The sequence below is a fragment of the Hippoglossus stenolepis genome, chromosome 6, assembly GCF_022539355.2.
Source record: "Hippoglossus stenolepis isolate QCI-W04-F060 chromosome 6, HSTE1.2, whole genome shotgun sequence".
Taxonomy (NCBI): domain Eukaryota; kingdom Metazoa; phylum Chordata; class Actinopteri; order Pleuronectiformes; family Pleuronectidae; genus Hippoglossus; species Hippoglossus stenolepis.
In genome coordinates, this window is record NC_061488.1 from 3267751 (window position 1) to 3282192 (window position 14442).

A 14442-nucleotide genomic window follows, 5' to 3' on the forward strand; every position below is an offset into this window, starting at 1 on the left:
ATAATATTTTGTGGGTTAACAATTTAAGTCCCCATATTAAGAATCCATAAGCAGTATATAAGCATTTCATGCATGTTTTAGAACTAGGCCGGATTTTTGGAGGAAGATACCAATATTAGGGAGTAAGAAATTCCTGATGTATCCACATTTATGTATTTTTGAAAGACGGTAATGATTCCTAAGAAGTTTGTTATCAAGCCCTTATGTCAAAGAAAGGAAATAATGTGTTTTTTCAGGATATTCTGCCGTTTAACCATTGATTTTATTAGAAATTAAAATATATATAAGTTGAATTAAGAAATAATATTACAATTTTTTATGTAAAATCTCAACACAAATGCAAATTTTATTTCTGCATTGTGTAAAATTTAAGTTTTTATATCGGCTTATAACGGAGAACTTAAACCGATTAAATCGTGTCTGTGATATTATCGACCAACCTACGGCTCTAATGATTTATAACCGATTATGGTGTATTTTTATGCAGCAATAAGGATATTTTAATGGTTCTTCATGTATGATATACAACGAGGACTACATCTTCTCCTATGGAAACCTAATTGACTTTATTATAACTGTGTGTTTTTCTCTGATATGTTATAGTAGTTGACAGATGTATTAATAAACACATTCTTCTGCTTACAGGTACATTACAGTGTCTTTGAGCATTTATTAAAATACTTTCTACTCCTTGTGAGTGTTAAATACGTGGAGTTAAAATAGATGTGTATATATATTAGTGTTTTACGATGCAGAAAGTGGACGAAGTGAAGTTCGCCCGTGGAACCATCTTCTCCCCACAACCTCACAGCGAGCAGCTAATGAGGTTATTGGGCATCTGTGACGTGACATCTACATTTTGGCCTATTTGTGAAACAATGGTTACAAGGAAGCCCGGGACATTGGGCTCTGTGTTTTCCAACTCAAAATAACAAAGCAGAGCAGCCGCTGGTGGGAGGCTGTGCTCTCATGGAAATGAGCAACCGAACCAACAATGTAGCTCCTAATCTCTTCAGAGAGAGGAATCAGTTACACAGCAGTATGCACCCCTCAATGCTTTTCATTAGAGTCAGCGTGCTATTGAAACAGTCGCTCCACCCCCTATGACTCACACACAAACATGAGTGCACACACACACAACCCTCGTGTGTAGCCACAGGCCCTGCTCATACATGCACTAGATACAAGGTGCCCCCAGCAACAGAAGGGTTGAAATAAGTGGGGCAGAGGGAGGTATGGGGGTGCGAGGCCTCAAAGCATGGGATTAGAGCTAATGTGCCCTCCCTGGGTTATAATCTCTTCAGAGGGGGACTTTGTTTGAGGGGCTTGAGGGCAGTAAGATAAGTATCTATTACAGAAACTCCCTCTTATCCCCCCCCCTCAAAACATCCCGGCTTCAAAAATGAAGCACAAAAACACTTGCCCCTGTTCCCCTCTGTGTTGTGTGATATCCAGGACCCGAAAGCAAGTGCTGCCCTTTTCAGCTAATCAGGAATTAAGGTTTAAAGCCGTATGGAGAGTTAGCGGGGCCCATATTTACTCCATCTGCAGCCCGCCAAGTCAGGTAGTTGAAGAAAGATCAAAAGCGGCTTTAAAGAATTTCTGGTCGTCCCACGGAAAGAGAAAGAGGCGTTATCACAAGTTGTTGCTCTGCTGTGTTTTATGAGGACGATGAGATAATTCCCGTGCAACATTGAAGCAGCCACACAGCAACATATATTAGTTTAAAAAACAAATAAACAGTGAACAGTTTGATATAAAATACAGTTTTTATACCAAAATATCTTCATTGTATAAATATTGTGCAAATAATGAAACTGCGGCTGGTCCTTTTGGATTAGATTACACAATTATCACAACAAATGGAAATGATGAACAGTACAAAAGCCCTTCAAACAAACAAACAGTTTTAGAACTGAAGTTAATTTCTCGTTTCATAAAATCCTCATAAAAAGAGTTTGGAGCCTGGAAGCAGCTACGAGATGAATCGTGACCGTGACACATTTGATTTGGAGCAAAAATAATATTGGAAAATGCAAAAGCAAAAGGTACAAGACTGTGCACGTAATTATTTTAAGGGAACTACATATCCCATGAAGCATTGCGACTGATCCCTGCTTCAGAGAAGTCCTGGTGGTTCTGGGATGTGGCGCCGAACCACCTGATCCCAGCAGACATGACTCTCGTGGTTATGGTGAAAGATTTCCGTGTTAACAGCCAGCTTCACCAATCAGAGACACTGCTCATACACCTGAGGATTGTGGGTAATGTAGTACTTCTTCTCGACGGTGTGAATAAGAGCTTTTAACATCGTTTCACCGTCTCGTAGTTTTTGGTAAGTCGACGTTTGATGGTTGCAATTTTGTGGCTGATAAACAAAATCTATGTTCAGAAAAATAAATGGGATTTTTCTGTGATTCAGATTCACAATGTAACGGCTCCAATGTCGAATGCGAAGGTTAAAATATTTTAGCTGAAGCTTCGAACTGTGGTTTCACGTTGTCCTTCATACTCTCACCTGCTGCTGTAAATAACAACAACATCAAATCTGTGGCGAATGAAATGACTCGTTTAAAAATAGAGAATAAAACCAGCTTCATCCTGTAACTCTGGACACTTCCACGGACCAGTTGTCGTCTTCTCGTCAGAACCTCAGCACAAACAAGCGTGAAGAAAGTTTAAAGAATCACTGTAGCCTGAGCTCATTGGATATTTTAAAGGCATAAGTAACATTAAGTAACAGGAAGTAAAGTTTAAAGGCTTTAATAAAACTTTTAAAGGCGCAGCATCACGATTCTTATTCAGAGTTAAAGCTTCGGTGCTCAGTACTTGTACGAGCTTTGAGGTGCATCAGCGAGTGTGTGTGTGTGTGTGTACATAATTAATATACACACACAGTATTAATACTTCATGGTAAATGCAGGGGGGGGGTTACGTTACGTGTTAATATGAACGTAAAAGCCAGAATGTCCGAGTCAGAAATCGTTCCCCGGTGACCGTTTCTCCTCAGCGTGAGAACTTTCGGGGTCTGAACGGCAGCGGGACGAGCTGATGCGACGGCGTCCTCTCCTCCTCCTCGATCGGCGCCAGCTCCTCCGCCGAGCCCCACTTCTTCTTGGAGTGGAACAGCGTCACCAACTTCCTGTTCCTGTTCCGCTCCCTGGCCTGAGTGACGTGAAGCTCTGCTACCGGAGGGAAACAAATTTTAATCGATGAGAGAAAGTTTTTAGTGTTTTTGCATGAACAAAACTAAGAGTTATTATCTATTAAATGATTTATGACTCACGCAGCTCGATCTCCTCCTCTGGACCCTCTGGCTCTCTGACGTTCAGATAGTGGAAGGCAAGGTGGCCGCTGTAATCCCTCAAGTTTTCTTTGGCGCCTGATAAGAATTAGAAAACAAATCTCAGAAAACAGCAGGTAAGATTCATCTAAACATTTATCCAAACACCAAAAAAAACTCCTAATCCAGAGGTAAAAGATAAATAACCACATGAGAGTGAAACCAGTTGTTCCTCTTAATCTGACTGACTGGTTTTAGAAAGTAAAACCATCAAAGAACCAATAGAAATAAAGGGTTTAACTCTGTAACATAAACTTGTGGGACAGAATTATATTCGATTCAAGCCATTTTCAGACATGAACTCCGGAGAATGTCCTCACAGTTGGGTCCGGATTTTCACATATGCACAACACAGGAGGAGATTCTCCAGAAATCCATTGACACATGAGCTCATTCGGACATTATCTGGAGTTTTCACTTGGGGGGCTGGCAGGAGAAACTCTGGAGAAAGTCCGGAGCCTCTCACTTACAGCCCCTCAGGAGAATGTCCAGAGATAATCCGGAGTTCAGTGAATGTCTGAAAGCAGCTTTATCGAGGTGAGCAACACTTTTTACCATATCTCCGTAAGAGCAGGTCCAGAATATGCCGGTGGCCGTGTAACGCTGCGATGTGCAGAGCTGTGTAACCCTGGAGAACAATAAACCAGAGGAAAACGTTGAAATGGAAAAATTCAAAACTTTTAATTGTCAAGTTTTTAAGTATTTTTCTTTCTACTTTCTACGACCGAGGAGTTCAAAAGGGACAGTTTGACTCTGGTGAGTTGCGGGGAGGGAACTGAGGAGGGTTTTGGTTCGGTACCTACCCCCTGGAGATTCCCAGGCCCCAAACGCAGCCAATGAAAACAGCAGTGAGAGGAAAAAAAAGAGACAAATTAGCAGAGGTTATGGAAACACCCGATAATGATAAAAACATAATTGCTTGGTAATTCCCTGAAAATTGCAGAGTTTTCAGGAGTCGTGCACGCGGGCACACGGACGCACTGTTTTGAGAAACAATTAACGTGACATGACATGATTTATTAGCGCCGCCCGGCACCACGTGCTGCTGTAATGCATTTGCACAGCTGCATCTTCATAGAGATCATTTAGGGACCATTACATCACCGAGGGGACACGGCAGAACAAACCAGTAGCCTTGTTGTCGTCGTCCTGTTGTTTCAAACAGATTCAAACCAAAGCAGCTTTATTCTACCGAGCCCAGCGCGGCCTGATAGGAGCCTGGATACTCACATGCTGCAAGAAAGAAGAGGAACATCGTGGATAAATCAGAGGATGTGCACGTCACAAAAAAAGCAAAATACAAAGCACCATCGTCCCAAAAGAGGCACTCCACTGGTTTTACACACAAAATGTAGTTTTCTTGTCGAGATGCACGACTCTGGAGGAGACTTTCTGAAGTCGGAAATATAAAAGACAACCCTGATTATTTTTAGGTTCGGTTTGAGACTTCGGATGTTTTTCTGTGCGACAAACTTTGTGCATGTAAAGTGCAGGAGATTTGTTTTTCTCTCTCCTGTTGCCTCGTGTTTTGCTCATTGTAGTTTTAACTTGTTGACAGTTGAGCGAATTTGTCTCGACCAGGACGGTGTTTTGAACGTGAGGAGCAGAGCATCGTTTCCTCAGCAGCCACATGCATAATAAAGTTCAGAGCTGTTTTACAGACGTAGATACATCTGCTCGTTTGGATGTGGCAGCAGAGGAGCTGAATATGACGCCTTGTGTTGGAAAGACGGCAAGAAAACAAAAACACGACCACAGAAAGTAACTCTGCTCATTTTATTGTTGTCGCTCACTTCCGTTGTGGTTGTGTTTCTGTTGTGGGGCTTGTAGTCGTGTTGTGGCTTTTGTGCTTTCTGTGAATAAACTTGTGTTTGACATCACTGTACGTTTCCCCCGTATATTGATGATTGATAAACTTTTCTTTGTCCTAATTTTTAAGTTTAGACGTTGCACATTTGTCCTGAACCCGTTGGAGTGCCCCCTTTCGAAATCATTGCGTCTCAATGAAAAACAGAAGAACACACTCACTGACTTGGTGTTGACATCAGCACCGGCGTTGACCACGAGCGCGGCCATGTCCTCGTTGCCATGTTTGGCCGCCCAGTGCAGAGCCGTCTGTGAGAAACCAAGACAGAAGTTACTCAAAACAACCCTGTCCACCACTCGGTTCTGCGGTAATCACTGTGGCGTCGTCCCAAGCCGAGCCAGGGCAGCTTCTCATTGGCCGGGGGCGAGGGCAGAGGGCCCAGCTGCGCACGGAGGGGTGTGGATGGATGGAGGGATGGTGAGAAAGAGGGATGGAGAGATGGTTTCCTGCCATCTAACGGAGCCTAATTACAAAACAACACAGCCCTGTGCCCACAGTTGGGGGGCCCGGCCGCCTGTCACCAGGGGGAAGATTGATGATGTTAGTGTGACCCGCAGAGGGGAGACCCACCCAGACATCACCGCGCGACTGTCAGCACACGTCAAGGAGGGAAACAAGCCACCCCCTTACAGATACACCCACATGTTAAGATACTCAAAGTGTAGATGCTATAATAATAGACACATGTACGGAGCAGGGAACTCGGCCGGTCCCGTGCAAACCACATCCACCTGTCTGTCCGCAGCTGTGATCTTTTCTGCTACACCACTTTAAGCTGCGTAATTGCGGGTCATCGGCAGGTGGAAGCCGAGCGTCGGTGCAGATGTCGGCTAAACAACCACAGCCGTCCGCCGACCGAGGTCGAGACCTCACACGGCCGAGCGAACAGGGGCCGGCTCAGAGTTACACATCCACAGTGGACGGGGGGAAACTTTTAAAACTTTTTTTTGTTTTTCTCATGTGGAGCTCGAGAGCAGTCACATGGAACTTAAATGGAGTTGTTGAGATTATAGACGTATTCATAAGGTCAAACAAATGGATATATACTATACTACTATGTATTAAGTATTTAAAATATTCAGCTACTTTAAAATTCTGTTCCTTTACAATCAAGAGTAAAATATTGGACTTTTTTACTCCCATTACATTTACCTGACATCTATAATTAGATTGTTTTTTTTTTTATATAAAACAATCAATTTTATAAAACTTGATCGACTAAGTTAAGAAAAATGTCTTTACCTCAATCGGTTACATCATTAAATTGTTGCTGACAAGTTTATGGATCAACTTTTTTTCCTGAATTTAAATCAGTTTGTCTTCTGGCTACCTGGATAAGAAGTATAAAAAAAGTTTCAAATCTTTTATAGTTCTTTTCTTGGATTATCAGGAGTCTGAGTCAGAACAGCTGTGAGGACGAGACCCAGTATTTCTTGTTCCAGAGAAACACTTGTTTACCTCTGAGAGACAAACTGGGGCTACGACTAACGGCCGAACGGGACACGCGTCCTTTTGTGTTTACGATGCTAATCGTGCCGAGCGAGGTACAAAAAGCTTGTCCAACAGCCGGCCAGATAAAAATGTGTGCTTGTGTCCACTGAGGGGGATGAGGAAGCGACATGTTGCTTCATCTCTCTGCGTCAGAGACAGATTGTGATAGATGCTGTCTGGCTGGAGTGTCTCCATCTCTTTTGTCTGTCCTCTGTCACATCTTAAGACAGATTGACCAGAGGGCTCTTTGACAGGCGGCTCGGCGGGTCCCCCCGTGGGCAGGAGTGATGGACGAGGCCGGACAGGATGCTGCGTCTTCCCTTCCTGCGCCTCACGTTTCTCTTTCCACCGACCGGGGGCGACCCCCCACCTGTCCCGTCACTCGGGGACGGCCGTGTCCCCCCCACCCCGCGCTCCCCAGTGAGGGAAGTGGAGGCTACAGAGGGCCTCGCGTCGACGGGCGGCACAATGAGCCGTGAGCCTGACGCTGCCCTGGACGCAGAGGGAGACGCTGAGGAGTGATGGGCTAATGATGTACTTACAAACTGTGTGGAGGAGGAAGTCCGTCACAGCAGGAACAGAGGTCCACGTCACGAGCAGGAAGACACAGGGAGAGAGGAGAGAGAGGGAGAGACTTACAGGAGATCTGACTTCTTCACTTTTAAGCAACCTCACTGTTAAACCACTGCTCGAGAGCATATCTCTAAAACCACCTGATCCCGACAAACATTTGGTCAGAACAGGAAACACTTAAGTCTCCTCAGGATGAAGAGTAATCCCTTCAGTCCTTCGCCAAACACGGGACTCAGACCCCGGTGCTGGTTTGCACCTTCTGCGGAGCAAAGTCAGGACAGATCAAATATGTCAGCACCTGGGATTTAAGGCCCTTTGGTTCTCATGAGACTTTTTGGATTGTGGGTATCAGTGTACGTTATCTGTGGCGAAGCATCCACCTCTGCTGCACAGGGGAAGGCTGAAGGCTAAAGGGAACATCAAAGAGGCCCGGGGGGGACTCAGCACCTTCCCAGGGACACAACCAGCATTGTTCTACAATTAATCCCAGCCTGCTCTATTACTTTCAGATTATCTTTAAGTGGGTGAAGTCTTTGTGGGGCATTAAGACTCTCCTTAATCCCAGCGGCCCCCCCCTACATCTCCCTGCACTTCAATGGCGGCCGTGCTATCTTGTCCGGGTGGGGATGGCAGGGGCTTAAGGGCCACTCTTAGAAGGTGGTCCGCCACGGCCACAGGACAGTGTGAGAACTGTGACACAGGGGAGGGACAACAAACATGAGCTCAAATCTCTTAAGCGCACAGGGAGACAAATAAAAGGATTTGGGTTGTCAGGGGGGCGCAGGAGCTAAAAAGCTATCTTTCATAATCCTTTTGATAGTGGACCTTTTGAAATGCATGATCTGGATGTTTTAACACGGGCTTCTCGGAAAACACCGTTACAGGGAAAACCTCCAGTGGGTGAGCTTGTGAAAGTTATACAAGCAAAACGTGGTTTTCGAGGAATCGGCGGATGGGTTCGAGAGGCGGCGAGCTGAGATGTGGTTTGTTGTGACGGACGTAACCTTCACGAGGAGCCGGATTCTATTCTGAAAAACATAAAGCTACAGCCATACTAATGAAAATGGCATTTTCAAACTAAAATGATCTCTGTCCTCATGAGCATCTCGGCTCACTTACTCCTCTTCTACGCAAGCAGTTGTATCATATTTATACTACGTGAACTTATACTATTTGCACTATTTTAAACAGAAAATAACTTTTTGCACATTTGTTGTTATGTACAAACGGGTTCTTCTTAAGTTTAAAATGTTTTTTTCTTGTGTACAAATTGTTTTTTTACTCCTGTGTCCCTTTACTTTACTTTAAACCACTAAAGTGAAAAGGTGTATATAATGTACACACTCAGGATTTTTTTTAATTTACTTTTATTCTATTGCTTTTCTTTTATATATTTGTATTCTCTTGTCTATCTCTATTCTGAGCTGCCTGCTGCTGTAACAACAGAATTTCCCTGGTGTGTGGCTCAATAACGTTTCATCTTATCTTAAAAAGGTCAGCAACGCTTCTGATTGATTCTCCATGTTGTTTTCTACACTTGTAGCCGAGGCCGATTGTTTTCTTCTGGAAGGAGGTCACGTGACGGGAGCCTGACGAATCAGCGAAGGCTACGCCGTGACTGAAAATAGTTTCCAAACATCTTAAGAGTTTTCAAACTAAACTGGGACCAGCAGCGTTTCCAAACTTCTTGTGTGGACGCCAGGCGCAGCTGAGGCGTGGATGTGTGGATGTAGCCTCAGCCTGTAGGTGATGATAGAGAGAGGACACTTACCCCCTGAAAGGACGGTCACCATCAGTCAGGAGCGTCAGAGGGAAAACACAAGAGGCTTCAAGTCAGAATTCACGTCACAGACAGCGACTTAATAAATAACGACATAAACTTAAAGTTAGCAGCACGTGACACGTAAAATACTTACAGAGGTGAAGTCCTGGTTTGACACGCCCCCCAAAAGAAAAGAAACACAAAACCATTAATAATCAGTTGAACCGGAGCAGTGAGACAATATCAGGTTTAGTCCTCGTTGACCAAATAGTTGCAGGAACTACAAAGTCAGAGGAACTGAAGTAGAAAGAAATTCAGACACATGCAAAGTAACTTTCACACGTGAAGAACACAGCGTCCTCACGTTACTGCTGTTTGATGTTTGAGTGGCTAAAAGGACGGATCATTCAAATCTGTATTTGTGATTAATTACCTGCATTACAAGTCTTTTGAAATTCAATATTGTAACACACAACTTTTAAAAAAGTCTTATATTGAAGATCCTTGAATGGATTTTAGAAATCAGATTCATTGAATATGTGTTAAGACTAAACGCTCATATACTGGAGGGAGGTTGACTTGAGTCTCAATTCATGGTGAATGAAACACTTTATTTTTCTATAACGCAGTTGATGTCCAGACAATCCCGTCGGATTTTTTACTTCTAGAACCGAGTTGTTGAGCTCTATTTGTCTGGAATTACATTTTTCCTCCTAAAACGTTTGTCGAACCTGGAATTTAGTTTGAAACGTGTGTCTGCTTGAGTTTCTCGTCCCATGATGCATTGTGTTGTGTCACTTTCGCTGCAGATGGCCACAAATCTGAGAACAAGATCCAATTTGTGTCTTTTCAGAGGCAGATCGGGGGCAGCTCTACCTTCTTGTTTGCCAGCGAGGGGTCCTGCCTGAGCAGCTGAGAGAGGTCAGGGACTCGAGCGCCGGCGGCCGAGTAGATCCACTCCTTCTCTATGGGATCCAGCTGGAGCAGAGAGAGGGGGGGGTGTTTAGACACACACACACACACACACACACACAACTATCCACATCCTGTTTTTCCATTTCCTGTCACATGCTCTTGCTTCACTTGACTTTTACTTCACCTCATGTTTTCTCACACATCTTCTGGGAAAAGACACAAAAAAAAACTAATTGGACTCACGGCGACGGCGGCGGAGCCCAAGCTGCCGGTTCCCTCCTCGTCCTGCTCCGACTCGGACTGAGAGACAGGAAACAGAAAACTGTTACTCAGAGGTGACACACGTTAACTGAACTGTGTCCGTCACACAACTTCACAGGCTGCACACACACACACAGACACACACACACACACACACTCAGAGCGAGGTCACGCTGCTGTGCTGTTTCCAGCTGACGAGACGCGACCAAAGGGTGACAGACAGGGAGGGAGGTAATGGGAGAGCAAGGCCGAGGTGACGCTTTCACACACGAGGGGTAATGAATAACAATCCAATTAACAATTAACCCCAAAAACAACAAGCCTACAGTTGTTGTCCTCGGGCCTGAAGTGGTCGAGGGGAGGAACTCACAGTCGTGACCGAGCCCGCGAGTGTAAAACTGTCACTTCGGCTGATTTATGTTGGAGCGAGCAAATCGTTCTCAGATCAGAAACGATGTTGAAACACTTTCACGTCACACGTCAGCGAGCTGAACATGAAAAGTGTTTCGGGGGCAGTATTTATCCAGCCTGTTGCTCTCTGACACACGTCCATTTCTTTAGTGCTTTTGTTGGAGGCCGATAATAACGAGGAAAAAGACAGAGAGGGGACGAGACTGCCAGCAAATACAGTAACCCCCCCGCATATTATTCTCACTACCAATTTATGTCCCTTCATCAAATATCAAACTGTCCCAAACACACAGATATTTAGTTTATTATCATAGAAGATAAATCAGAAGCCGGAATTGGTGATTTATTTATTTATTATTTTTGGGCTTTTCTGTGTTTCAAAAGTGAATTTTAGGATTAATCTAAATCAGAAGAAGATTATTTTTGGCTCATGCGACTGGTGGAAAGTGAGGTGAGATAATTTAGGTGATGATTTGGTGCTTTACAAATAAAATTGAACTAAATTGGATCAACTTGCTGTAAGATCAGTGAATCTCAACCTGTTAACGTCCAGTCTGACTCAGATTGTATCACTGCTTCACACAATTTAAGGTAAAAATGATTCCCAGTCTAAAATATGTCAATTAATAAAAATATATATATTATATTTGTTGACCCAGGTTGAGAATCACTGCTTAATACGACCACAAGGTCACAGAGTTTAAACAACTTCTTTCAACAACATAGCATCTTGTTGAGTCATATTTTATTACTTAATAGTTTGGCTCATCAGTATCAGGCTAAATTTAAAATAGCTTATACATAGATTTATTAATTTTCTCATTCTTATGTCTATTCTGAAGAAAGAAGCAGAGACTTGGAGGAAATCGTCTCTTGACTGGAGAAGGAAACGTTTGGTCGTGATGTCATCGTTGGTCACGTCTGTATTCACAAAGTTTTCAAAGTTTTACAATGAGTCGAATTTCTAATTTCTACAGACTATTTTTTTTATTCTCGTAAAATTAAGTCTTTATAATTGCAATGCTCCAATTTTAGTTCCATATCATATTTTCTCGTCGTAATATTCAGACTTTATTCTTGTGAAATTACAAAGTTCCAACTCTTTTCTCATGTTATATTAAAACTTTCTTCGGCTTCAAGACTTTCTTCTCGAAATCTCAGAATTTCTTTTCTTCAACTTGAACCTAACACTCAAATTTCTCATTTAATGTTTTGCATTTCTGTGCTGTGATTTATTTTTACCTATTCACCTGCCCAGGACAGATCCTTTCAGCCAACACACATATCCTCTCTATTGAAATCTACTGTAATCAGCTGAAGATCAAATAAGTCACTTCCTGATATATGTGTTAACATTTAAAGGAATGATCCCTCACTTGAAATAATGATATGATAAATGAAACTTCCCATCAGCCTTTGGGAGACGGACTTCACAGTTTACAGCCCCGGGCGTCGGGATTAATAATAACGAGCCAGGTAACTTCTCTGATACGAAACAACCGTCGACGGCCTTAAATACAAAGTTCAAAGGGACTAATACCTTCAGCAAACGCTCTTAATCCCATTGTGGCTCCACATTAACACATTCCAACATATTTCATGTGTCTATTGTGCCGAGCGAGGAGCGAAGCCCCATATCTCTCTGTGACCTCTGTAATGAACACAAGTGATTATTATCTTTCTAATGAGCTCCAACATGTTGCTGCTCAACATAATAACAGGGAGCTTCATTTAGATGCAGATTCTCACACCAGCCCTCCTTCTCCTCCTCCTCCTCCCCCCCGCCGCTCCTCCCTCCACCCACTGCTGTAGGTGACAAATCCAGGTAATTTACTTAGCGCCACCTGGTGGGTGACACGGGGACCACTGCAGTGAGGGTGAGTGCTCAGATATAAGTGGATAGTGATAGATATAGATATAAATGCAAAGATGAAATAATGTAGATAAAATAACAGCAGCAAATGAGACAGATATCAGTAAACATGCATTAGTTATTTCAATTATCAGTTAATATGCATTTTATTCTTCTTTAATAATGTTTTACTTATTATTTAATAAGACAAAGAAAAGAAAATGGCAAATTTTCTCATTTCAGAGGCTAAAATCTGAGTTTGAAAAGGATGAAAAGATCAATAAACTATAAAAGGTAGTGGCTGATTTAACAGTTATTTGTTTCAGCTCTTGTTTTATATATCGTCAGAATATAACTATTAGTGCATGAATCTGTGCGTCACTTTAATGCAGCAGCAGGTGAAGTCTCACTAGTTTTATTCTATAAAGATGGAAGTGAAAATGCATGTATAATATGTATATGTGTGTATATATATTCGTCCACTTCCTCTCAATCAGTCAAATTGTCACCTTTGACCCTGAATCCTTGTCCAGCTCCTCGTCCCCGTTGCTCGGCTCTGAGGGAACCTGGATGTGGATGACAGGAGGTGGAGGGAGCTGCCTGGTGACTGCTCCTGTCCGCTGCTCCTGTAGGAGAACAGTTCACACCTGCTGTTAACATCTGTCCTGAGGGATCCGATCACAACCGACCATCGCACCTGATGTTGAAATACGTCCTGAACGTGTCTCCTGTGGTCAATGGGGATCTGATCTCACTTCCAAATATACAAGTAATCAAGTGAACACCATCTCAAGCAATTTCTCTACATGAGTCTCGTTAATTAAACAATTAATGAGATCATTTTCGTTTTACCAAATAATTGCTGCTCAGTTTTTTCTGAATTAACAAAATAGTCTCCTGTATAATCCAGCAAGAGGCTCTCGCTTTCATGGAAGCAAACATGTCCTGCCTGTGTAGTTTAATCCGGTTTTATTTGGGTTTGAGACATTTGTAGATACTTTAAGTGTCTGTCTTCAAGTGTCTTACGTCTGTTGACACTGTACTTAAGCAGCCCTGTTGGAGGACTGCTTATCGGGGTTGGGCAGCAACAACCGCAGCTTCCAAGCCGGGGAGAGCTCCTCGTGAGATTTAGCCTTAATATAATATATACATTTTCCTAAAAACCAAAACCTGCTCTGTTTTTCCTAAAGGGATAATTAAGTCGATAATTCCGAAAAAGGAGGAGTCAAGGTATTGATTATAAGCTGAACTCTGAACAGCTTCTCACTGAGCTACAAACACAAACTTTCTCCGAAGGTCAAACGTTGAACCGTGTCGAGGTGAACGGCAGCGTCAGCGCTTCGCCGGCTCGATCCTTCACCATCTGGGTGTGGACACATAATGTTTACTTTAGGGCCTGTTTGAGCAAAACATGTGTGAGGAGGTTCAACCCGCAGCATGAAACACGTTAATCCTTTAAATCTATGGTTCCACGCTCAAGTTTATTGCAGGAACAATATGTAGAAGTACTTCCAGAGGATTACTGTGCATTAAACATATAACGCGCGGTGTTTATCTTCACAAAAGTCAAGTGCTTCTGTGCATTAGTCTTAACCAGATCCGTCCTTTATGTAAAGACATAAGCCCTTTGACCGTCCCTTTGGTCTCACAGCGGCTAACTTACATGTCCCCCCATCCGAAGAGCTTTATTCCCTGTTCCACAGTGTTCGTCTGTGCGTCGACGCCACAGAGCCGTCGTTAGTTAGATGGCCGACACGTGCGAGGAGAGAAAAGGCGCCGACAAAGACGACCTTGTTTAGAAGTAAATGCGATGCTCAGACAAAGAGTAAACACGTTGTCCTGCAGCACGATAGCACAAAGTGTCGCTCCCACAATTTATTTAACGTTTAAAAAAAAAAAAGGAGAATAACGAGCTTCATATATTCACCTCCCCACGTGACGCGCGCTCATCCCGTCTTTCGTGCTGG

At 43.2% G+C, this 14442-nt stretch overlaps 1 protein-coding gene across 1 annotated transcript in view; it reads right to left on the minus strand.

The window, feature by feature from the left end:
• Positions 1-1642: 1642 nt before the first annotated feature.
• LOC118110872 (ankyrin repeat domain-containing protein SOWAHC) overlaps positions 1643-14442 on the minus strand; it is an 18120-nt gene continuing 5320 nt past the window's right edge. Inside the window, exons 3-12 of the mRNA XM_047340357.1 lie at positions 14403-14442; positions 12985-13101; positions 10195-10251; positions 9913-10014; positions 9191-9202; positions 7244-7246; positions 5366-5458; positions 3899-3971; positions 3287-3382; positions 1643-3185 (exon numbers count right to left, since the gene is read on the minus strand). The exon at positions 14403-14442 is cut by the window's right edge and continues 146 nt beyond it. Coding sequence (XP_047196313.1) covers positions 3007-3185; positions 3287-3382; positions 3899-3971; positions 5366-5458; positions 7244-7246; positions 9191-9202; positions 9913-10014; positions 10195-10251; positions 12985-13101; positions 14403-14442 — 772 coding nt within the window. The 3' untranslated portion in view covers positions 1643-3006. The remainder of the gene's footprint in view (positions 3186-3286; positions 3383-3898; positions 3972-5365; positions 5459-7243; positions 7247-9190; positions 9203-9912; positions 10015-10194; positions 10252-12984; positions 13102-14402) is intronic.